The 25,734-nt window shown below is 40.5% G+C and overlaps 1 protein-coding gene across 4 annotated transcripts in view; it reads left to right on the forward strand.

The window, feature by feature from the left end:
* Positions 1–25,734, forward strand: part of CD109 (CD109 molecule) — a 176,008-nt gene that overhangs the window by 62,816 nt on the left and 87,458 nt on the right. For all 4 annotated transcript variants that reach the window (XM_042939173.1, XM_042939171.1, XM_042939172.1 and 1 more), the window contains 2 exons: positions 4,349–4,579; positions 9,890–10,015. In XM_042939173.1, the coding sequence (XP_042795107.1) occupies positions 4,349–4,579; positions 9,890–10,015 (357 nt within the window). The remainder of the gene's footprint in view (positions 1–4,348; positions 4,580–9,889; positions 10,016–25,734) is intronic.

Raw genomic sequence — 25,734 nt, forward strand, 5'->3', positions numbered from 1 at the left:
TAATAAGAAGTAAATAAAAATGATTGATGCTTAGTATAAAGGTTATTTTTTTGCAGAAAATGTTTTAGGCAAATTTCTTTTATTCTCTGTAAATAAATCCAACTTAACATGAGGGAGAGGTTTTTAAAGTTAGGAATGTTTTGAAGTTTATTTTATGTATAATTAACATTTTAAAAATATATTTTAAGTAGAAACTGTCATCTTAAATCCCTCAATTTTATTTTGAAAGTTATTTGAAATCTCTCCTTATTTTAGTAATTATAAGTAATTAATGAAGTAGAGTAGGATAAATCCTATTTTGTTGTCTCCGTTTCCTTGATAATTGATCTTTCAGAGAAGGTTAAATGGTTTTAGTCATCCCAGATTAGTTCCTTGCCCACCAAGGATCTTTTGTAAATTTTTATTTGTTTTTATTAAAATTTTTTTTTTCAATGTTTTTATTTACTTTTGAGACAGAGAGAAGGCATGAGCTGGGGAGGGGAAAAGGAGAGGGAGACAGGAACTGAAGCCGGCTCCACACTGACAGCAGAGAGCCCCATGTGAGCTCGAACTCACGAGCGATAAGACCATGGCCTAAGCTGAAGTCAGACGCCTAGCCGACTGAACCACCCAGGCGCCCCAAGTTTTATTTATTTCTATTTTATTTTTAAGTAAACTCTACACCCAACATGGCGCTTGAACTCACAACCCCAACCAAAAGTCATTAGTTCCACTGTCTGAGCCAGCCAGGAGTCCCTCCCCAAGGACCTTTTTGAGCACACTTGCCTTAAATACCCTGGGCAAAGAGCAATCATTTACTCAGGAAATTTGCATTTATGTATGCACAGAATAGACTTAGCATAATGAGCACGCGCCACTCAGGTGCCAATTGGTACTTGGCTGATCAAAGCTCCTTGATGTACTGCTGCCAGGCAGTTTCCGTCTGGGGGAACTGTATCTTTTTCCAGCCCTCGGAGCTCAGCTCAACATGTGAAACTGCAGAATCCCCTTGGGTAGATAACTGGTTCTTGCATAAGAGAAGGGCATGGGAAGTCTCTGATGAGGGAACCTCTTTATTACCAATCCCTGGAACTCTTTCAGTAACTGGGACCCCAAGAAGGCAGAAGGATCAGTAGAGATACAAGCGCTTTTAATACCTTCTGGTGGCCTCTCCACTGTGGGGAGCAGGTTACAACCCATTCTAGGTCTGATACAGAGAAAAACCTTCGTAAAGATTGCTTAAAATCCACATTATTTTCTTCATTCTCTTTCACATTATGTCCCTCTACTGTTAACAGTGGAGGGTCAAGCTCTCTACCACAGCTCAGCATCCTTAGTGCCATGCAGAGTCGGCAGTGACACCACAAGGCGTATGGTGATGCCTCATGGTTTATAGAGTCACCTCTGGTCTACTGATACACCAAGTTCTTTTGTAATCTCTGACTTTCCAGCCCTGGGAATAACACTGAGGCTTTGAGGATCCTGAATCACCTAAATCTTACATGTGGAGGGTGGGCAGGGTTTCTAATGGGGCAGCTAAAAAAGCAAATTACTGGGGCGCCTGGGTGGCTTGGTCGGTTAAGCGTCCGACTTCGGCTCGGGTCATGATCTCACGGTCCGTGGGTTCGAGCCCAGCGTCAGGCTCTGTGCTGACCGCTCAGAGCCTGGAGCCTGTTTCAGATTCTGTGTCTCCCTCTCTCTCTGCCCCTCCCCTGTTCATGCTCTGTCTCTCTCTGTCTCAAAAATAAATAAACGTTAAAAAAAATTAAAATAAAATAAAATAAAATAAAAAAGCAAATTACTTGGGGTAGCTGAAAGGAGCATAAAGATAGTACTGTCTCCTCCTGAGGCGATCCAGCTCCCTGATGGAGGATGGAGTAGGGCACAGAGATTGTGTTTTTGAACACGTCTGTGTTACTTCTGCTTCTTTATTTGGCATTCTCATGGTTAAATAGGGCTCTTTAGTTTTGTGCCTCTGAATTATTAATTTGACATAAATCTTCAATCTACTATCAGTTCTGGAGCCTCTGTGCCACTAAAAATGATCAAACTATATCCAAATCACAAAAAGCAATCCCATCAAATATCATTATTTAAATATAAAGTATTTATGAACCTTTGCCATATATATGATATGCTGGCATATTTAATTTTCTGCTTATAGTATTAAAATATCTATTTAAAAGAATCTGAGAACTGAAGTATCATTTGGGAAAATAGAATATAAGAATGCAAGTTCCAAGCTAGACTCTTAGCCTTACTAGGTCACACATCTTTGGCTCATGTTGTATTCCAAGGACTTAGAACAATTTGGAGCTAGAAGGTGCTCAATAAATATTTATTGAAGAAAAGCAAAAATTGGCACTAGAAGTTATGTAAATGTGATGCTACTGATTGTTCTTCTAACATTTTATTAAGAATTTTTCCAATATAAAAAAAAACTTGAAAGAATTTTGTAGTGAGCACTTCTGTATCCACCACTCAGAATCTACCATTAATGCTTTACTATACTTGCTCTATTTCATATCTATCCATCCGTCTCTCCATCCATTAATTGATCTTATTTAAAAAAAAAATTTTATGTTTATTTACTTATTTTTTGAGAGAGAGGGAGAAAGCAAGCCAGGGAGGAGCAGAGAGGGAGGGAGAGATTGAGTCCCAAGCAGGCTCCATGCTCAGTGCAGAGACCAATGCAGGGCTTGAACTCATGAACTGTGAGATCATGACCCGAACTGAAACCAAGAGTCAGATGCTTAACTGTTTGAGCCACCCATGCACCCCTAATTCATCTTATTTTTAAAATGTGTCTCCAAGTAAATTGTGGGCATCAGTACTTTTCCCCCTAAATATTTTTTTGCTGACCATTTTATTGGTGGCTTGTTACATTTCCTTCATATTCTCATCCATATTGTGAGCTTCAAGGTAGCTGCAGTTACTGGAGGATCTCTGAGCTTTCTGTGGACAAAACTTATTTGCCAACACGAGCCAGAATTTACTTTCAGAACCTCAGGTTTATTATCATGAAAACGAACTAAAAGTCAGGTATACTAGCCATCTATTGTGTAACCGATTATCCCAAAGCTTTGGGCTATTACAAGGCTGCAGTCAGGATGTCAGTTAGGCCTGCAGTCACCTGAAGGCTTCAGTAGGTCATTCCTACTGAATGTAAGGTAGTTCATTCATATGGCTGTCGAGCTGGTGGTGGGTTTTGGTGGGGGGCCTCATTTCTCCCTATGTGGGCCTCTCTACAGGCTTCTTGAGTGTCCTCCTCACATGGCAGCTGGATTCCCTCAGAGCGAAGAATCCCAGAGAGAAAGAGAACCAGGCAGAAGCCATCCTTTCTCTAACACAGCTTCATTATTTTCTTGAGAAGCAAGTCCCTAAGTCTGGGGAATGAGGCTCTACTTTTTGAAGGGCAGAGAGTCAGAGAATTGTCAGACATGCTTTAAAGACACCATATGGAGGCTTTTATTAGAGTAGTATAGCTCATCTTGGGTTTGAATCTCAGCTAGTAACCTGGAACAGCTTCCCAAATTCCTGTAAGCCCCTGTATAAAATGGTGTTAGTGAGAGCACCACCTGAAGGATTGTTGTAAAATGACAGGTCATGTAAACTGCTGTATGGCTTCAAGTCTGTTAATGCTGGAAGGTAAGAATTCTGTTGGTAATAGTAGTAGGAAAGCAGCAGCACCCCCATCCTTTCCAGGATGATGACCTGTGATGTGCAGGATGCAGGAAGAGAGCACACTGTAGAAAAGAGTTCTAGAGAGATACGGCAAGAAACAAGTCTTGTGCAAATTGTGCTTTTCACCAGTTGACTGCCTCAAAGAGGGAGGCATGGAAAAGTGTTGAAAGACCTTAAATATTCTGACCCACAGTGACTGTTGGGAAGAATGTACACTTGGGCTAGGAAATGACAAGGTGACTGGTGTTGAGCCCTCCATTCCGAGAACCCTGCAATTTAATGGGAGAGAAAACTACAGGATGTTAAGAGGGAAAACAAATTGTTTAATGTTGGTGCCTAGGAGGGGCAAGTTTTTCAACATGGCAATTACGTTTAATAATACTATAGACTTAAATTTTCTATTCTTGGGGTGCCTGTGTGGCTCAGTCAGTTGAGTGTCCAATTCTTGGACAAGTCATGATCTCGTGGGTTTGATCCTGATGGCAGGCTCTGTGCTGACAGTGCAGAGCCTGCTTGGGATTCTCTCTCTCTCCTTTCTCTGCCCCTTCTCCCCTCCCTCTCTCTCTCTCTCTCTCTCTCTCTCAATAAAATAAGTAAACCTAAAAAATAGAAATTTTTCTATTCTAACATAATTAAAAACATTTTTGAGGTAAAATAATGAGACTGATCTCTTCATTTTCTCCAGCTACCTCTGAACAGTGCAGATGGGATTTATGAGCTACGTGTAACTGGACGTGCCCAGGATGAGATCTTATTCTCTAATAGTACGCGCTTATCATTTGAGACCAAGAGAATGACTGTCTTCATTCAAACAGACAAGTCCCTGTACAAGCCGAAGCAGGAAGTGAAGTTTCGTGTCGTTACACTCTTCTCAGATTTTAAACCTTATAAAACTTCTTTAAACATTCTAATTAAGGTAAGTGCCAGATAGAAATAAAGTAAGAAGTTCAAGCCATCTTACTAAAGCTCTGTGCGAAGTTCTGGTCAGGTTATCTTAGAATTAGCCTTGGGTAATCTTCCCTCCCAACATGAGAATACTCTCTCTCGGAAGGGAAATGGTAGAGCAGTGGGGTCAGAGCTCAGGCTCCAAAGTCGGCTAGCTTGGGCTCCAGTCCTTGCTTCTTCATTGATTAATTCATTTGTTAAACATTTTTTGAACTTCTGTGGTCAGGGCTCTGGAGTGGGGCACTGAGCAGAACAGATTAAGTCCCCTGCTCACATCAAGCTTATATTTCAGTGAATAGTGTGGAGACAGGCACTAAATAAACACATAAATATGTATATAAAGGGACTGGTGTGTGTGTGTGTGTGTGTGTGTGTGTGTGTGTGTGTGTAAGAGAGAGAGAGTGTTTATGTTTGCTCTTTTCTCTAGATTGTTAGGGGAGTCCTATTTGAGCAGAGACCTAAAGGAAATAAAAGAATGAGCCCATACATACAGAGGGAACAGCTTGTGTAAAGGCCCTGGTGGGAACTCGTTGGGTGGATTGGAGGAAAAATAGGCTGAAAGTGTACCAGGGTGTGAGGGGACAAATATTAGGAGATGAGGTAAGATAGAGGTATGTTGGTTGGAGGAGGGATGGACCATACAGTGTCTTCTTAGGCATGATATGGACTTTGGATTTTAGTCTGAGTGAAGCAAGAATTCACTGGAGAATTCTGAGGACAGGCGTGATGTGATTTGACTTATAAAAGGATCACTGTCTGCTCTAAGAAGAATAGATGCTAGTTGTGTGAGAAAATTAATCTCTCAGAGCCCCAGTTTCTTTATTTGTAGAATGTGTAATAATAATAATACCTCACAAAGGTTTTGTGAGATAATCCAAGCACAGCATTTAGAACTATGCCTGCCACATAGTACATGCTCACTGAACATTAGCTCTTGTTATTATGGGAACCCCTTTGGCAGGGAGTCATTTGGCCTCTGCTGCTTGCACACTCTGATAGTCTGGAGGCAGATAGTTAGACTGAGTGTTTTCCTGTGGGAACCAAGTTGAGGACCATTGATATCCTGCTGGACCTGCTTTTCTATACTTATGCTGAGGAGAATACTAGACATTTGATCATTACATGGAAATAAGGTGATCAGCTCACCCCAGTTTGCCTGGGACTCTCTTGATTTTATAACTGAAAGTCCCTGGTCCTGGGAACCCTCTTGGTTTCCTTCAATGTTCTGATAAATGACATAGAATGGAAGGCAAATTTAGGTTTTTTAGTTCAGCATCTTCCTATTCTTCTTAACTTCTTTGTTGTTATAAATTAAACTAAAAGCCAAACAAAAATCAAGCAAACAAACATGTATACGTGTAACTTCCAGCCAGGTTGTGTTTGTAGCAAACACATCAGCTGGCATGCTGCTCAGTGTGTATTTCTTGAATTTCCAAGAATTGCAGTCCTGTGAATCTCTGCCTTCACTGTATAACGGAATGTCTAAAAAGGAGGTTGGCATAGTGAATAGCATGTCTAAATTCAAGTAGCTCTCTAAGCAGGGCTTTATGGACCGCAGTCATATCATCTTTCACCGTTTATCCACATATACTGAGAACTTAGTACGTGCCAGAAATTAAGTGTAAGGTGGGGGATTTAGAGGTCACCTGCCTGTCTCTGGCGGTTTATATCCAATCTGCCTCGTTCTACCTGTGGTAATGAAAGTCAGCACTTGATAAATTGCCCGTTCTAGGCATCAACCCAGAACTAACCCTGCTGATGCGGGACAAATACCTCACAGAGGTTTTTGTGAGGATTAAAGTGAGTAATTTAAGTAAAGCATTTAGAACTGTGCTGTCTGTGCATTTTTATTATTTTGCCTCGCCATGGTGCTTTAGGATCTGCCTTTGAAACCTTTGATTTGTACTCTTGGGCTATTCTCTACAACTCTGGGCTTTGCTTGCCACATTTGGCTTTCTCAGAGAGACCTGTGGTCCTGAGAAATTCTACTGGCTTTGCCAGCATGTGGCCCTCTTGGCTCGGGAAGGGGCGTTTAGACTGAAATTCCACCTGGAACCCAGACTGGTTGGGAACAGTGCCCAGGGGGTTGCCATACTCTGCTGTCTGCACCCGGGCAGTGAGGCTGGGATATGAACTCAGGTCCAGCCTTGCCACTTGCAGAAGCCACATGGGAGCACTGATGCCCACACTGCTGTCTTCCTCCATCTGAAAAACAGTCATTTGGGCCAGAATGTGATGTTTTCTACATCTTTCAGTGTAGAATAGTTGGTTTCTTGGCAAAACCTCTTAGAAAAAAGTGGAACTTAGTGTAACAAGAACCCCTGACTTGAACAAAGTTGTACTCCCTAGTACAGCACCACCTTCAGGCTAACGTGGAGAAGTGCACTGATGGCTGGGAGGCTAACTTCTCGGAATCCATCCTGCCTGGTCAAGAAGAGAGTCAGTGATACTGTAATAGTAAGTGACCTAACAGGACAGCTAGTAGCTACACTTGTGGTGAGCATAGCAGAGTGTATAAACTTGTCAAATCAGCAAGCTGTAAAAAAAAAGAAAAAGAATTGCTGTAGCTGTAGGATGTAGCTAAAATATTGACTGTCAAGTCACAGCATGTTCAGGGGGTGCTCAGTGTTTTGTGGTTTGTTTGTTTTTTTTTTGTCATTTGGTATTATTAATTTTGTCTGCCTTGATAACTGACCTTCTCAGGTTGAAAAGGCCTTCAGGGCCCTTTTGACAGTGGTAAAAACGTGCCCTACCTCTGCTCTAATTCTCGCTACCTCTGGCTACTCTGGCTTGACACTATGGAAACCAGTGCCTTCAACACCTCCATGGTAGCTGGCACAGCAGACTTCTACTGTGACTCCCTTCCTGAAGAAAGTACAGATGAATGACCTTGTATGGGAATAGCTGTTGTTGCCTTAAGGGTATATCTTGTGATTGTGCCCTGACACTCTGGCGTGGGGCAGCCATGACAAAACCAGGACCTCATCCCTGGTGAGGTGAGGGGACCACCTCGTTTAAGTGATTTGACTTCTCCAGTTCTACATGCTAGACAGACGCTGGGTGCATAATCCAGGACTCTGAGGAGTGGCAGAAATACTCCTACTGGACATATTCTCCAGCTGGGGATTTATTGCTTGAGACAGTCTGGCACAGGCAGCAGGTACTGTGCTGTTCTGAGGCACCAGAACCATCTAAAGGTGACTCAGAGAGCACAAGGGGCCACTATTGCAGCATCTCCAGCATGTGGCTGTTCTGGTTGTGTCAGGGCCACTGTCCATGTTGTATATGGCTGTCCTGTGTGTGTCCTAGCAGGAGATGGTGACATACAAATGCTGGGTTCTGCTGTGGTGCCACCATGCATGGCCCGTTCGAATCCTGATGTGTAAAAACTTCTGGTGTTTCTACATTGTCTGTGTTTTCCGGTTGGTGACAGTTAGGCCTAGGTCTGAGGCAGGCTTGACAAACCAGAGAGATTATCTCATTCACTCCCAACCGTCCAGATCCTCCAGGTTCAAAGTCGTCAAAGACTTCATTTAGAACTTCCTTTGTAGGGCCATGGTACCACCTGGGAGAAGCGTATACCCTCACCAAATAATGCATCAGCAGAGTATGAACATTCCTTTCCATTCAGTTTAAATAACACTGGGAATTATTATTATTATTTTTTATTTTTGTCAGGCTGACAGAAGAAAAAAGGTATTTTTTGTTTTCACCCACGCGTCATGCTGTGGCAGGTGCAGGAGAGCCAACAGCTGATTACAATGCCCGTCCTAGGAGTTTGCCAAGGAGGGTGACCTACTTAGTCTTGACTTGCTTTGGTCTTTGGTTTTAACAATTAGTTTCTGGCTTACTAGACTATTCCTAACTCAATTCTCAGCATTGTCCTTACCTCTGACTTTCACATCCTCCCCCACTTGGGGAGAGAGGTTTCTTCTGGCTTCCGTTAACTGGGCTGACCCACTACGTCTAGTCAAAGGATAGAGAATAACAATCAGGGAAAATATTTGATCCCTGCTCTCATGAGTTCACAGTCTAGCTGGGAACAAAAAACCCCATAAAACCCATGAGTTCAGTAAACTCAAAAGGGGTAGTCCTCAAAAGGGGTAAACTCCAGATGTACTAGGGACTCTCCAGGAAGTGGCCATTTTGTCTGTTGGAAGCATGTATAGGAGGCAGGACACTGGAGTTTATTTCACCTATTGGACAGGAGGGGAGGGCATTCTGTGCAGCAATTGTGGAGACTGAGAAGCATGGGCTTTTGGGAGTGAATTGCAAAGAAATCTGTATGTTTAGAGGAAGATGAGCATAGAAATATAGATGGAATCAGACTGCTAAGTTATGTAAACTATGTCAAGGAGCGTAGACCTCATTCTATAGGCAAACAAAAGCTATCACCACCTCGTGGTCCGCTGCTTGTCATATGTCAGGAACTGTACCAAGCATTTCCACCACTTTGCCTCAGTCTCAGATTTGTGTTTCAGATGGACAACACTGTTGGCAGAGGGGAAGATGTATTTATTGGAGGGCAAGAGTGGAGGAGGGAGATTAGTCGTAATAGTCAGAAAACAGGACATGGCAGCTGGATGTGAGGATTAGAGAGAGATTAAAGAGGTGGAGTTGACGGGGCTGGGAATGTGAAGGGAAGTCCGGGATGACTGCTGCATTGGCTTGGCTGAGTGTGCATGACGGGATCCTTGGGGAAGTCTAGGAAAACTGAAGTGTTTTTCCTGGACAACCTTGGCTAAACATGGCTATGATACATTTTGTTGGATTAAACGGTGTGTGGGTTCGAATCCTGAATTCATGTATTACTTACAGTTGAGTGTTTACCTAACCTCTGTGGGAATCTGTTTTCTGCTATAATGTGAGGACAGTCCTACCCTGAGGGAGAGTTGTGATGATTGAGTGACGTATGAGTGGTAATGATACGACAGAGTGCCTGACACGCAGTGGGCCCTGAATACATACACGAGGTCTGTTATCTCTAGGTTAACAATGACAGCACAGGTTTGGTGCTACACATGTCGTGTGTGTTCCATGTAGAGGGAAATATGGTGCCAAGAATTGGAAGGTGGAGCAGAATAAAGATGTTCTCAGGAGGGTATGAGAAAGGAAGAAATTCTGATTTGTCTTCTGTTTAGTAACATATGGCCAACATTTTACAAAACGTATCTCTGTGCCATATTTAGGATGTCCCTGGGAGTGCTGCATGGAGGGCATCATTTATAACACATGTATGCGGCAGTATTTATATAGTTAACATGTACGGTTTTTGTTGTAGGACCCCAAGTCCAATTTGATCCAACAGTGGTTGTCAGAACAAAGTGATCTTGGCATCGTTTCCAAAACTTTTCAATTATCTTCCCATCCAATACTTGGTGACTGGTCCATTCAAGTTCAAGTGAATGTGAGTATAAATATATTTTCAGGGGGAATGCTAAAGTGATTTAATTAGGTCAGGTGGGGAAATATCTCCAATGTCATTTATTCAATGAACAGAAAATTGTTAATCTGAACATCTAGATAATTTAAGGGGTTTATTTTGAAGTTACTGTGTTTATCAATGGGTTAGCTTTCATTGTAATATGTTAGAGGTTTAGCCATTGTTGTCTTTTTCTGTAATACAATGTTTGAAGGTTAAAACACTTGGCATTTTTTTAAATGTTTATTTTTGAGAGACAGAGAGAGACAGAGCATGAGCAGGGGAGGGTCAGAGAGAGAGGGAGACACAGAATCTGAAAGCAGACTCCAGGCTCTGAGCTGTTAACACAGAGCCAGACGTGGGGCTCGAACTCACAGAGTGCGAGATCATGACCTGAGCCGAAGTCGGATGCTCAACCGACTGAGCCACCCAGGCGCCACAAAACGTTTTGTGTTTAATGTAAAACTGATTAATGTTTATTTTACTTATTCAGTGCATACGTTGAGTATTTTAAAACTAAGCTACAGATACATAGTTATAATTTAGCAAATTTTATGTCTCTGAATGACTCCTGATGAGATTGGACTAACCTACTTTATCATTGTTTTCAAACACACAGTGATTGGGGTGTCTGGGTGGCTATGCGGTTAAGTGTCTGACTTTGGCTCATATCATGATCTCACGTTTCATGCTTTGGAGCTCCGCATAGGTCTCTGTGCTGACAGCTCAGAGCCTGGAGCCTGCTTCAGGTTCTGTGTCTCCCTCTCTCTCTGCCCCTCCCCCACTTGTGCCTCTCTCTGTCTCTCTCTCAAAAAACAAAACAAAACAAAACATTAAAACATACAAAAAAAAAAAAAAAAAAAGAAACAGTGGTTTTAAACGACCACACCAATTTTCTGTTCCCCAAGTTCTCTTTCTCCCCAACTCCTCTACCTACTTCCTTTGTTTGTTGCCAACCTTTGAAGCTCTGAGATCTCACAGGGCAGACTCATCTCTCTGCCTTAGGTTTTCTCCTGTGCATCCCTGTGTGATGTTTGAAGATTCATTGAATATTGTCCCATTTTCCTCTGGAGTTTATTAAAAAATATATAAGTTTGTGAATAAGAGCTTTTAAAAATAGTTCTATTAAAAGAGCTGTTGACATTTTGGACAAAAATTTTTTGCTGTGGGCATGGTTGGGTACACTGTAGGATGTTTAGCAGGATCTTTAGCCTCAGCCCCTCAGATGCCAGTAGCAGCCTGAGTGTGCCAAACAGAATTGTCTACAGGCATTGTCACTCTCCACGGGGGAAAAAATACCCTCTCCCTTCCCCACTGAGAACCACTTTATTAGAAGGAATAATCATTCATTAACATAAGACCTTAAGTGGGATAAGTGTACCAAAAAAATTAAAAAAAATTTTCTCCTTTCTGCTTTTAGGAAGGGGTCACATCCTAAAAGCAGATCTAGTCTCTCTTAGCCAGCACATGGTTTTTGAGCATCCATGAAGAGTGCCTACGGAGAGGGTGTGCTGCAGGGGTGAGACAGTTGGGCAGTGAGAAAGTGTAGAGGTGTGTGTAGGGCTCAGGGAAGCCTGGAGGAGGGGGTGTTGAGCTCTAGGGGAGCCAGACATTTGTGCTTATGGAGGAAGAGGAGAGTCAGTGTTTGTGAGACTTCACAGAGAGAAGGCTGTGTGTAGACGTTGGGAAGATGGAAGAGAGCCTCACGGGTCTGGGGGTTTGGGAGAAGTTTGGTGTTACTGGCACATGTGGGGAATGATGGGAGTTGATGATTAGGACATATACTGTGAGCGTGAAGGAATTAGGGTTTTCTTAGTTCCCACCTTTGATTTCACTATAGAGTTCTCCAGGATCAGTTGTTTATCCATCTGTCTGTCTTTCCATCTATCTGTCCCTGTATCAAATATGTGAGGGCGTATAGGGCAGTTGTGGAAATAAGGAGGTAAACATGCAAAATCTCTGTCCTCAATATCATCGTTGTGCTGACATGGATAATATGATAAAAGTTGAATAACGTAAGCGTGACAGGAAAACAAGGCAGTGTGACAGCGGAGGAATCGTGAGGTGCTGAGTCAGTGAGGTCCATCAGGTGTTGTGTTTTTTTTTTTTTTAATTTTAAAATTTATTTTATTTTTTAAGTTCTAAAAAATTTTATTTTTTTAATTTAAATTCAAGTTAGTTAACATATATAGTGTAATAATGATTTTAGGAATAGAAATTAGTGATTCATCACTTACACATAACACCCTGTGCTCATCCCAACAAGTGCCCTCCTTAATGCCCATCGCCCATTTAGCCCATACCCCACCCAAACACCACACCAGCAACCCTCAGTTTGTTCTCTGTATTTAAGAGTCTCTTATGGTTTGTCTTCCTTTCTTTTTTTTTTTTTTTATCTTATTTTTGTTTCCCTTCCCCTATGTTCATCTGTTTTCTTTCTTAAATTCCACATAGGAGTGAAATCATATGATATTTGCCTTTCTCTGACTGACTTAGTTTGCTTAGTATAATACGCTCTAGTTTCATCCACATTGTTGCAAATGGCAAGATTTCATTCTTTTTCATCGCCAAGTAATCTTCCATTGTATCTATGTACCACATCTTCTTTATCTTCTTCATCAGTCTGTGGCATTTGGGCTCTTTCCATACTTTGGCTATTGTTGATAGTGCTGCTATAAACACTGGGGTGCATGTGCCCCTTCGAATCAGCACTCCTGTATCCTTTGGATAAATACCTAGTAGTGTAATTGCTGGGTCGTAGGGAGTTCTATCAGTAATTTTTTGAGGAACCTCCATCTGTTTTCCAGAGTGGCCACACCAGTTTGCATTCCCACCACCAGCGCAAAAGGGTTCCTCTCTCTCTGCACCCTTGCCAACATCTGTCATTTCCTGAGTTGTTAATTTTAGCTGTTCTGACAAGTGTGAGGTGGTGTCTCATTGTGGTTTGATTTGTATTTCCCTCATCAGGTACTTCTAAGGGTGCAGGGTGACTTGGACTAGCATGGGATAAAGAAGGTGTATTGTAAGGATGAGTGCTGATGCTTTTGGGATCGCATCTCATTCTGTCTCTCTGGCTGAGTCATTCTCCCCTCACTCTTCTGTCAACCTCTGTGGTGTTTTTAGTCCAAATCTGGACTGGTCGCATTGGCTCATCTGAATAACCATCATCTCAGAGTCCTTCAAGCAACCCTCTTTGTTGGTGGCTGTGGATGGACTTCCCTTGGGTCAGTGTCCACTGTTGGTCCATTCAGAGGCACTTCTGCACTGTGGCCAGGGACAATCTCAGCTGGGTGGCAGCCTCCAAGAGGTTAATTTGTTCAGTGAGTGGTGAACAGGATATGTACTAGAACACAGAGGGTGATAGGATAGTGGAGAAAGACTTTTGGAAGATGTGAGATCATAAATTGAAAATTAACAGGATTTCTCATGCAGTGGTTTGTGGACTGGATCTGTCATATTGATTTGGTCACATTGATTAGGAAAAGAAAGACAAGGAAAGGTAGGTGCTTAAAAAATTCAAATCATTTACAAGATTTGGCCTTTGCCCACCTTTTCAGCTTTGTTAAGTGCCACCCTTGTCCTCGAACAGCCTTGAATGGCCTAATCCCTGTAGACATCTCCATAGCACTCTGTGCTTCTCTTGGTTCATTCATGTCACTTTTAACTGGTGGCATCTAAGAGACTGTAGTCTTTTGGGGCTTGTTCACATCTGTGTCTCTATGACTTAGCACGTGTTTCACACATGGATATCAGTCAGTATTTATTAGATGAGTGTATTAAAGGTATTTAATAATCATTAGTATTGAAATACATATAATGTCTCCTTTTCCACATTCCGTAAGGCATCTTTATCTTTTAGAAAAGACCAGCATATTAATCAGGTACTTGGTGATACAATGTTTTTCTCCCAAATTTTATTGAGGTACAGTTGACAAAAGGATAGGTTACTTAAGTTTACAGTATGATTATTTGATATACATACACGTTGTGAAAGGATTCCTGCCAGGTTATATAATGTTAAGGCACACACTAAGGAAATCTAAGCACTTTTATTTTAAAAAAAAGAAAAGAAAAGAAAAGAAAAGAAAAGAAAAGAAAAGAAAAGAAAAGAAAAGAAAGAGAGTCCTTTAAGGGCCGCCAGGGGTCAGTGTAATCAAAGAAATGTTATGGGAAGCAACCCGAGACCCTGTATTGGTCTCTGGTTTTTATCTTTCCTGGACTCCTGCACAACATTCAAAGATTGTTTATTGCTTATTATTGAACTCCTTTTTCTTTCAGCAGTAAATAATGACTGTGGTAGAAATATATTTATTATTTAAATAGTCCACCACTGTACACTATATTTTTGTTTTTCTAAGGCAGTGACCATTCTCAGGATTAGATCTCAGGGAAGGGAAAACATTTCAGAAGAATGTTTTGAAATTCCATTTGTCTCTAGTAAAAATATGGAGTGATCTTAGTATTAGACTTATTGGAGCTTTGATTTGTAGTGACTGTAATCAGTGTGGCATTCTTTTTTTTTTCTAAGCGTTTATTTATTTTGAGAGAGAAAGAGAGAGAGAGAGAGAGGGAGCGAGGGAGGGGCAGAGAGAGAGGAAGAGAGAGAATCACAAGCAGTGTCCACGCTCAAGATAGAGCCCTACTCAGGGCTTGATCTCACAACCATGAGATCAGGACCTTGACTTGAGATCATGACCATGAGATAATGACTTGAGCCAATATCGAGTTGGATGCTTAACTGACTGAGCTACCCAGGTGTCCCAATTAGCAAAGCATTCTTAAATCACCCTTTATGCTAGGCCAGAAAAAGAATCCTTTAGGTAAAGCACACTTGGTGGGCTCCTTGGCATTTCTACAACCGTAACATGTACCTTTATAGAATAAGTGTGAACGAGTCATTTATTATATACTAACCTTTCTAGGTTACTACATTTCTTTTGACCTTCCGGTATTGCTTTTCACTTTCAGGATTTTTAATGATGACTAACTATTTTGATTTCATAAAATTTCTAGGTTTTTATTCTTATTTTTTATCTCTTTATTGTGCAGTATATAATGGTAGAGCACACACAGTAAGTTCTCCTTATATTCACAGACATGCACTTTTTATAATGATAGTTTATTTATTTATTTAAAGTATTTATTTATTTTGAGAAAGAGAGAGAGAGAGAATGAGCATGAGCAGGAGAGGGGCAGAGAGAGAGGGAGAGGAGAGAATCCCAAGTAGGCTCTGCACTGTCAGCACAGAGCCAGATGTGAGGCTCGATCACAAACCTTAAGATCATGACCTGTACCAAAATCCAGAGTTGGACGCTTAACTGACTGAGCCACCCAGGTGCCCCTATTATGCTAGTTTAATTACATTGCAAAGCAACTCTTGATAATAACTTTTAAGCTCTTTAAAAAAATTTTTTTAAATGTTTATTTATTTTTGAGAGAGACAGACAGAGTGCAAGCTGGGGAGGGGCAGAGATACAGAATCCGAAGCAGGCTCCAGGCTCTGAGCTGTCAGCGCAGAGCCTGACATGGAGCTTGAACTCATGGACTGTGAGATCATGACCTGAGCTGAAGTCAGACGCTTAACAGAATGAGCCACCCAGGTGCCCCTAAGCTTTTTTAAACTTAGGAAATTTAGTAAGAGCACTGATTTTTTTTTTTTTTTTTTTTATGTGTGCTACTTATGCATGTACTTAATTTGTGTACCTGCCTGGAATGCGAATGGTTCTTTGCTGTGCTGGGGACTGTGCTTCTTCTCTTGAGAAGAATCACTATCCCTTTTTCCTTTAGTAGCACCTCCCCTGCCCCAACATTTCTGTCTTAACTTCCAGGAGCACCGCATCCTCCTCTTAGAGGGTAGAGGTTTATTTTAGCTATAATGCCTCTTCATAGAAGTGTGTTTTACAGAGTTGCTATGTTTCAGGTACATTAAAGGACAACTGGGGAGATGTGCTCCAGTTTAATAATCATCTTACAAATACACCTTGGGCAGATAACTTGTGAATGTTAAACACTGCTTATATTTTCATTGTTTTGCAGTACTTCTCTAGGTGCCTTATCTTTCTAGGTATCTACCTCTTGACTGGTATCCTTGGCTCTCCCAAATAGTTGCAATTTTGTTTTTCATTATTTTTAAAGTAGACTCAGCACCGAACGTGGGGCTCAGACTTATGATTGTGAGATGAAGAGTCTCATGCTCTATTGACTGAGCCTTTCCTTTTTTTTTAATGGTGGTAAAATATACATGAAATTTACTATCTTAACTTTTGAGTGTATGGTTTAGTGGTATTAAATATACTCACATTGTTGTCCAGCCATCACTGCCATCGATCTCCTGAACTCTTTACATCTTGCAGAACTGAAACTGTTGACCCACTAAACACTAACCTCCCATTCCTCCTCTTTTCCATCCAGGGGCAACCACCATTCTACTTTCTGTCCCTATGAACTTGACTACTCTAAGTACTTTATATAGGTGGGGCCATATAGTATTTGTTTTTTGTTTTTGTTTTTGTTTTTTGTGACTGGCTTATTTCACCTAGCATAATATCCTCAAGGTTTATCCATATGGCAGCATGTGTCAGAATTTCATTCCTTTTTAAGGCTGAAAATATTCCATTGCATGTATAACCAGGTTTCATTACAAATGATCTTTCATCTATGATTTAAAAATTATATTCCAGGTTTAGAGGTTCTTTAAAACCTTTTTTTTTTTTAATTTGAGATAGAGATAAAGAGAGAGAGAATGAGAGAGAGAGAGACAGCAAGGGGAGGGGCAGCAGGAGAGAGAGAGAGAGAGAGAGAGAGAGAGAGAGAGAGAGAGACTCAAGCAGGATCCATGCTCAGTGTGGAGCCCGACACAGGGCTTGATTCCACAACTCAGGGATCATGACCTGAGCCGAAATTAAGAGTTGGACACTCAACAAGCTGAGCCACCCAGGAGTCCCTAAAAGTTGTTGAAAAGAATGGCTTGTGTTGGTGTCTGAACACCAGGCTCCTGGAGCCAGGAGGGACCTGGCCATACCAGCCCTTTCCCTGGGGGTAGCCCACAGTCCTCAGTTGCAGGACTCTGGGTGACCCCAGAATTGGCACTCCTGTTTCTCTGAGAACCTGAAGGAAGGGCCTGAGTCACAGAGAAATCCTGCTCAGTTGATAATTGTAGCTCTTACCCTTTTTCTACAGCGACAGATGGAAGCCTGTGTTCCCTTCTAGAGGAGCTCATGCAGCTAAGTTGAGCGTGTGAAGTTCCACTTGCTAGAACTTACCAGTGTTCTCAAACAGCAGTGTGCCTAAGAGTCAACTGACTGGGGAGCTTGTTTAAGATGCAGAGTTCAGGGCCTACCCCCAGATCCCAAGTCAGTATTGCTGGCACATGACCTAAGAATTTGCATTTTAAATGAACACTCTGGGAAATTCCGTTGTTTTTCTGGACCACATCTTGAGAAATGCTGATTTATGTCCGCAGTCAGGAGTCTTTACTTTCTATCTATTCTGCTGAGAGACAGTGTTGGGTAGTATAAAAGATGTAGAACAGGAGATGGACCCCCAATTCATTCTTTAATTTTCTAGTGGTGAGACTCTGGGCTGTTTACTTTGACTCTCTAGGTAAGTAGCTCTATGGAGCTCTCTGGTACCCTAGCTTACTATAGCAAATTTTTGGGGAAAATCTATATTTTTACAACAGCTTCTCTGGTGATTTAGATGCACAGCCAGCGTGGGAACCACTGAACTAGGTAATCATGTGGTTTCTTCTAGTTGTAAGTGACTGTGGTTCTCAGCCCTTGTCTCACTCTGAAGCAGTGTTAGGGTGGGGACAAGTAATTGAAGGTAGAGAACTCAACTCAGTAGTCCCAAGACTTGAAATTAGTCCTTTGGAACCCTGTCTGATACATGTGGGTGTCAAGTTATTATGCAAATCAGAAGCAGTCTGCAACAAATTGTTCCTTTGTTTACAGCAGTTTCATGTATTTTCTTTCAAGTTAATTATTGTGGAAAGGTTAGTAAGGATTGCTAGCATCTCATGGCTTTTTATAGCCTTTTAGACTGCTCCTTATCTTTCTGGCCTTGCTGCCTAGCTATGGCCTGGGTCAGTTTCCTTCTGCTGGAGCTATTTGTCCTTTGCAAAGGAGCACATCTTTGTTTGGACAGTTCCTGTCCTTGAAGCTCTCTGCAAGTAGCATCTGGTAACCCTTCCCCTGGCTTGTGATGACAGCTTAACAGAAAGCATGGAGCAAACTGTGACAGGTCAGAAAACAGTGGCATCCTCTCTGGAATGTAGATGTAGCTTCCAAAATACTTTTGCTAGCCTCTGCTTAAAGGAAGACTGCTTTTTTTGGGAAAGACTTCAAGTTCTTACTTCCATGTGCTGGGAGAGAGGGGAGGGGAGTTGGTTTTAAAATTCTGATTTCTTACAGCGGCAACTGGCAGGTCAACACTTCATTCTCTGTTCTTCCACGGGTCCTTATACACACCTTTACTACAGCACTTACTGATCAGAGCAGTTGTTTCCTTTTTTTTTTTTTTATTGCGGCAAGATATAAATAACATAAAATTTACCGTTGTAGCCATTTTTAAGTATATAGTTCAGTGGCATCAAGTACATTTACATCCATCACCACCATCAATTTCCAGAATTTGTCTCATCTTTCCAAACTGTGGTCAGTGTAGTTAAAAAAAGTTTTTTTTCAATGTGTATTTATTTTTGAGAGACAGAGACAGAGTGTGAGCGGGGAAGGGGCAGAGCAAGAGGGAGACACAGATCCAATGCAGGCTCCAGGGTCTGAGCTGTCAGCACAGAGCCTGATGTGGGGCTTGAACCCACAAGCCGTGAGAGCATGACCTGAGCTGAAGTCAGACGCTCAACAGACTGAGCCATCCAGGGTGCCCCAGGGTAGTTTTTTTTTTAAATGTCTATTTTTTTGAGAGAGAGAGAGCATGAGCAGGGGAGGGGCAGAGAGAGAGGGGGACAAAGGATCAGAAGTGGGCTCTGTGCTGACAGCAGCGAGCCTGATGTGAGACTTGAACTCAAGAACTGTGAATTCATGACCTGAGCCGAAGTTGGACACTCAACCGACTGAGCCACCATTCTAGTTTTAAAAAATATGACTGCCTTATTTAGTAGACTGTGAGTTGCTTAAAGACAGGAATTCTATTTTCATTAATGTTCATATTTATTCTGGCTAATAAAGTATTTGATCTGTTGTAGGAACCCATTCATGCATGTGGGATGAAAGAATAAGTGAATGAACAGTTTCTTCTAGACTATTGCTATTAATTATTATCCTCTGTGGTATTCTTTGACTTAGAGTTCTAGTCTTCCATATACTACCAAACTTAGAAGAAATATGTTCATGTATTTGCATTTTGAGAATATGTATAGCTGCTGTATTTGAGGCACCTGTGAGCCAGTGGAAAACAGGCCTTTTGGATTAATGTTCTGGACTTTCTGATTCTGAAAATTAAAAAAGGTTTCAGTCAAGAACTGAATATCCTAGCCTCTTATAAACTTCTGTAGTGAGCTGTTTGATCTGCTATTGTTAGTCCTTTGGTGGTATGCATTTTGATTTCTGGACCTCAACCTAATTTTTTTGAGGAGTTCCTTGTCTTGTTCTTTCCCTCCAAAAGCCACCCCAGGAGTGCCCTTCAAGGGTGTTTTACCTGCTGTCCTCTTCAGGTACATCTTAATGGCATCAGCCAGAAACTCTGGGTCAGGTATTAGCGTATCAGTGAAATGGAGGGTGCTAGGAAGCCATCAGCACATAGCAAGGTTACCCCGTTCAACCTCCTCATTTTATGGAAGAAGAGCTGGAGAGAAGTAATGTGACCTGGTTAGGCTCACACAGTGTTATGGTAGGGTCAGAGCTAGAAGCTAGATTTCCTGACACTTTCAGCTGAATAACATTAAATTATTTAATATGTACTGTAATTGTTGTTTAAAGATAGTCATGTTTTTGGTTGAGTTTAGACGTCAACAGATCTTGCTGTATACATTGGTGGAGAAGATGCCCACATCTATGACATGATTTGAGGGTGCCAATCACTCCTTCACACATTCGATTGTTTCCTTGTTTTATATTTGGCTTTTAAAGTTTTTGTTTTAATTCCAGTTAGTTAACATACAGTGTTATATTAGGTTCAGGTGTATAATATAGTGATTCAACAGTTCTATACATTGCCTGGTGCTCATCACAGCAAGTGCACGCCTTAATCCCTTTCACCTATTTCACCCATCCCCCCACCCACTTCCCCTCTGGTAAGAGTCTGTTTCTTGGTTTGTCTCTCTCTTTTTTTTTCTTTCCGCTCCTTTGTTTTGTTTCTTAAATTCCACATATGGTATTTGTCTTTCTCTGACTGACTTACTTTACTTAGCATTATACTCCCTAACTCCGTCCATGTTGTTGCAAATGGCAAGATTTCATTCTTTTTTTATGGCTGAGTGACATTACAATATATTTATATACCACATCTTCTTTATCCATTTATCAAGTGATGAACACTTAGGCTGCTTCCATAGTTTGGCTATTGTAAATAATGTTACTATAAATATCAGGGTGCATGTGACCCCTTGAATACGAAAGTATTCTTTGGTTAAATACCTAGTAGTGCAAATGCTGGATCATAGGGTAGTTCTGTTTTAAAATTTTTGAGGAACCTCCATATTGTTTTGCACAGTGGCTGCATCAGTTTGCGTTCCATCAACAGTGCATGAGTTTTCCTTTTTCTCCACATCCTTGCCAACACCTGTTGTTTCTTGTGTTGTTGAATTTAGCCATTTTGACAAGTGTGAGGTGATATCTTATTAAAACTTTGATTTGCATTTCCCTGATGGTAAGTGATGAACATCTTTTCATCTGTTCTTCTGTTCATCTGTTTCATCTCTTCATCTGTTCACCTGTTCTTCTGCCTATTTTTTAAAATTGGATTATTTGTTTTTTGGGTGTTGAGTCTGATAAGTTCTTTATAGATTTTAGACACCAACCCTTTATCAGATATGTCATTTGCAAATATCTTCTCCCATCCTGTAGGCTGCCTTTCAGTTTTGTTGATTGTTTCCTCTGCAGAAGCTTTTTATTTTGATGTAGTCCCAATAGTTTATTTTTGTTTTTGTATCCCTTGCCTCAGGAGATATATCTAGAAAGAAGTTGCCATGGTCGATGTCAAAGAGGTTAGGTTGAGAACAACCTACCTTCTAGGATTTTTTTGGTTTCAGGTCTCACATTGAGGTCTTTAATCAACTTTGAATTTATTTTTGTATATGATGTAAGAAAGTGGTCTAGTTTCATTTTTTGCATGTTGCTGTCCAGGTTTCCCAACACCATTTGTTGAAAAGATTGTCTTTTTCCATTGGATATTCTTTCTTGCTTTGTTGGAGATTAATTGACCATGTAGTTGTGGGTTTATTTCTGGGTTTTCTGTTCTTTCTGTGGATCTGTGTCTGTTTCTATGTCAGTACCATATTGTTTTGATTACTACAGCTTTGTAATATAATTTGAAGTCTGGAATTGTGATGCCTCCAACTTTGCTTTGCTTTGGCTATTTGGGGTCTTTTGTGGTTTCATGCAAATTTTAGGATTGTTTTTCTAGCTTGGTGAAAAATCCTGTTGCTACTTTGATAGTAATTGCATTAAATGTGTAGATTCCTTTGTGTAGTTATAGACGTTTTAACAATATTTGTTCTTCCAGTCCATGAGGTTGGGATGTGTTTCCATTTCTTTGTCTGATAAGTTCTTCAGTGTTTTATGGTTTTCAGAATACAGGTCTTTCACCTCTTTGGTTAGGTTTATTACTAGGTATCTTACTGCTTTTGGAGCAGTTGTAAATGGGATTAGTTTCTTTTTCTACTGCTTCATTATTGGTGTATATAAATGCAACAGATTCTGTACATTGATTTTGTATCCTGTGATTTTACTGAATTTATTAGTTCTAGCAGTTTTTTTTTTGTGGAGTCTTTCAGTTTTTCTATATATAGTATTATGTTATCTGCAAATAGTGAAAGTTTTACTTCTTCCTTGCCAATTTGGGTGCTTTCTATTTCTTTTTGTTGTCTGATTGATATGGTTAGGACTTCCAGGACTATGTTGAACAAAAGTGGTGAGAGTGGACATTCTTGGCTTGTTCCTGACCTTGGGGAAAAGCTCCAGTATTTTCCCATTAAGGATGATGTTATATTTTTCATATATATGGCCTTTATTATGTTGAGGTATGCTCCCTCTAAATCTACTTTTATTATGAATGTATGTTGTACTTTGTCAAATGCTTTTTATGCATGTATTGAAATGATCTTATAGTTCTTATCCTTTCTCTTATTGATGTGCTATATCATGTTAATTGTTTTGCAAATATTGAACCACTCTTGCAATTCAGGAATAAATCCCACTTGATCGTGGGGCATGATTTTTTTTAATGTATTATTGAATTTAGTTTGCTAGTATTTTGTTGAGGATTTTTGCATCTATGTTCATCAGAGATATTGGCCTGTAATTCTCTTTTTTAGTGGTGCCTTTATCTGGTTTTGGTAACAGGGTAATGCTGGCCTCATAGAATGAATTTGGGTTTTCCTTCCTTTTCTGTTTTTTGGAATGGTTTGGGAAGAACAGGTATTAACTCTTATTTAAATATTTGGTAGAATTTGCCTGTAAGGCCTTTTGACTTTTGTTTTTTGGGAGGGTTTTTTTTTTTTTTTTTTTGGAGTTTTTTGATTACTGATTCAATTTCTTTGCTGGTTATTGGTCTGTTCAAATTTTATATTTCTTCCTGTCTCAGTTTTGGTAGGGTATAGGTTCCTAGGAATTCATCTATTTCTTCTAGGTTGTCTAATTTGTTGGCATTTAGTTTTTCATAATACCCCTTATAATTATTTGTATTTCTGTGGTGTTGGTTGTTACTTCTCCTCTCTCATCTGTGAATTTATTTATTTGAGTTTCACATTGGGTTGTTTTCAACATGTATCACATTCTGACCACAAGAGCCATGGCTTTAGACTGAAGATTTTGAGTGCTGGAGACTCATGTTATAGCATACAGGCTATCTGGTAGGGGAAATAGGCTAACATCCATTAATGTATTAGTAAGGATTACTTTGCTGTAACCTAGCAGACTATATAATCTTGGTGATATAAGACATAGAGGAATAATTTTTGAAGAACTTTTTATTTTGAAGTAGATTCATAGAAAATTGTGAAGATAGTATGGAGAGGTCCTGTGTGCCCTTTACACAGTGTACTAAATGGTTTTATCTTGCATTATTCTAGTACAACCTCAAAAACAGGAACTTGACATTGGTATGATGTGTGTATATAGTTCTATAAGATGCTCAGTTTTCAATGGCATAGAGGGAGTTTTGGAAAGTTACAGCTCTTTGGACTCTGCTGGTGACAGCCCTGGGTCCCAGGTGGGACACTAAAATGAGTACTGTGTCCCTGGGTAGAGTGAGAAAAGAAGAAATGAGCAAGAAATGGAATTATTTTGCTTCAAGGGTAATTTTCCCATTCAATACAGAGTTGTAGCTATGCTTCTCCTTTTTCCTCTTGCTTGAGATAGGTGCCCAAGAAAGGTGGCCATGTGGCATATCTTTAAAAACTTTTATTCTTTTTACTTTCAGTAGGAACAGAGAGGGTTAAATGAATGTGCGTGTGTGCGTGCACGCGTGTGTGTGTGTGTGTTTTAAAGAGAGTATGCTTCTAGTTAGCACTTTTCTGGTAAGGAAACCAGTTTGTCTCTTGTACAGCATAATATATTTGTACTGCAAATGGAGAAACTTTTTAGGAGCATGCATGTGCTTGTGGCATTGGGTGTCTGGTCCACCATCCTTCTAACTGGAGTCTTATATGGTCTATGTCTTGGTTATTCATTAGATCCATTTTCCCCAAGTCCTAGTACTATGAGTAACTATCAGGTATAGAACAAATTATGTTCATCTTTAGTTTAGTTACAGTCTTTTAAAAAACTTAAAAAAATGTTTAATTTTGAGAGAGAGAGAGAGCCAGAAAGAGAGAGTGCGTGAGTGGGGGGGAGGGGCAGAGAGAGAAAGAGACATTATCCAAAGCAGGCTCTGTCTGAGCTGTCAGCACAGTCTGCCCTGGGGCTCGAACACATAAACTGTGAGGTCATGACCTGAGCTGAAGTCAGATTCTGAGCCACCCTAGTTAATAGTCTTGATGAGTACCAGAATGTTTGTAATTCTTTCTAAAATGAGAGAATGGATTGAGGAAAATGCTGTCTGATGGGGGAGATTCTGGTCTCTCCCTTCTCACTCTCAGTAGATAATCTTTCTTTCTACTTCATAAAAAACCGAAGTTATCAGATAGGAATTTCTTTAAACTGCTCTGCCAGATTTACATGTCTACCTGTGTGTGTACCCATCTCATGGTCCTCTTCTTTTACCGAAAGATGTAATTCTTCATATCTAAGACCAAAACCTCAACCTCTTCCCTGGTTTCTCCCTTCTACTTTCTCAGAAACCTTACAATGTTAATTATCTCTTCTTTCTCCTGAATCTTCAACCTGGATCTCTCTCTCCTGGATCTTTCCACAAAATCTAGTATGTTCAAGTCTCTCACAGGATTAAGGAGAGAGGGAGAGGGGGAGGAGGAGCGAAAGGGAGGGGGGATGGGCGGGGAGAAAGAGAGAGAGACAGAGAGACAGGCAGACACTGAACTCTGACCCTAGTTTCCTTGCCGGTAACTACTTTTTTTCTTTCCCATTCTAGCCAATTTTTTTTCTTAAGTTGTCTCATCTCTGTACCTCCCACTTCCTCCCCTCACTCCAATTTGGTACTTAAGTTTCTTTCTACTAGTTTGCTAGCCTGGGTTCTTCTCCTTGTCTTCTTTTGTCATGTATTCTTTCATACATATGGGGATATTGTAGAGTTTGGCTTTAAATTTCTTTCGTTTCTCACTCTAGACAAGTTAATTAATAGATATGGTTGCATTTTTCATCTATACACTAATGACTTTCAAATTTGTCTGAGAGAACCCAGAGCTCTGTGTTGCAGACCTTTATAACCATCTGCCTACTTAACATCTCTGCTTGGATGTTTTAAAGGCATCCTGAACTCCTCGTATACAGTATCATTCTTATAATCATCGCTCACCACACCTGGCTCTTTTCCAGCGTTCTTTATCTTACTGAATTACTCCATTTCCATCCAGTTATTCAAGCTGGTACCCTTGGAGTTTCCTTGACATTTCATCTCTCCTACCATCCTTATCCAGACCTTCACCAGTTCCCACAGATTGTACCCTTAAATATATTTCAAATCCATCTACTTTTACTTCTCTTTATTTTCACCTCTGCCTTTTTTGTCCAAGCCACCATTATATTTTCCCTAGATATTTACAGTTTCTCTTAATGCATCTCCCTACATTTACTTTTTTCCTCTTGTAATCAGTTCCTTACATAGCAGTGAAAGTAATCTAAACATTAAATTGGATCATGTTATTTCTCAGCTTAAAACTCTCCAAAGGCTTTCCATTGCCCTCAGAATAAAATTCATGTGTTTTACCATGGCCTACACAAGGCCTTGCCTGATCTGACTACTTTTCCAGCCTCATCTTCAAGTTTCATAATTCCCTATGAATTTAATTCACAACTTTTATCATTGTCTATAATTATATATTTATGTGTATGATTATTTGATAAATATATTTCTTTTCACCAAATTAAAAACCCCATCCTGGGAAGGTGTCTGTCCATCACTTAGCACAATGC

Source organism: Panthera leo, chromosome B2 (genome assembly GCF_018350215.1).
Source record: "Panthera leo isolate Ple1 chromosome B2, P.leo_Ple1_pat1.1, whole genome shotgun sequence".
Classification (NCBI taxonomy): domain Eukaryota; kingdom Metazoa; phylum Chordata; class Mammalia; order Carnivora; family Felidae; genus Panthera; species Panthera leo.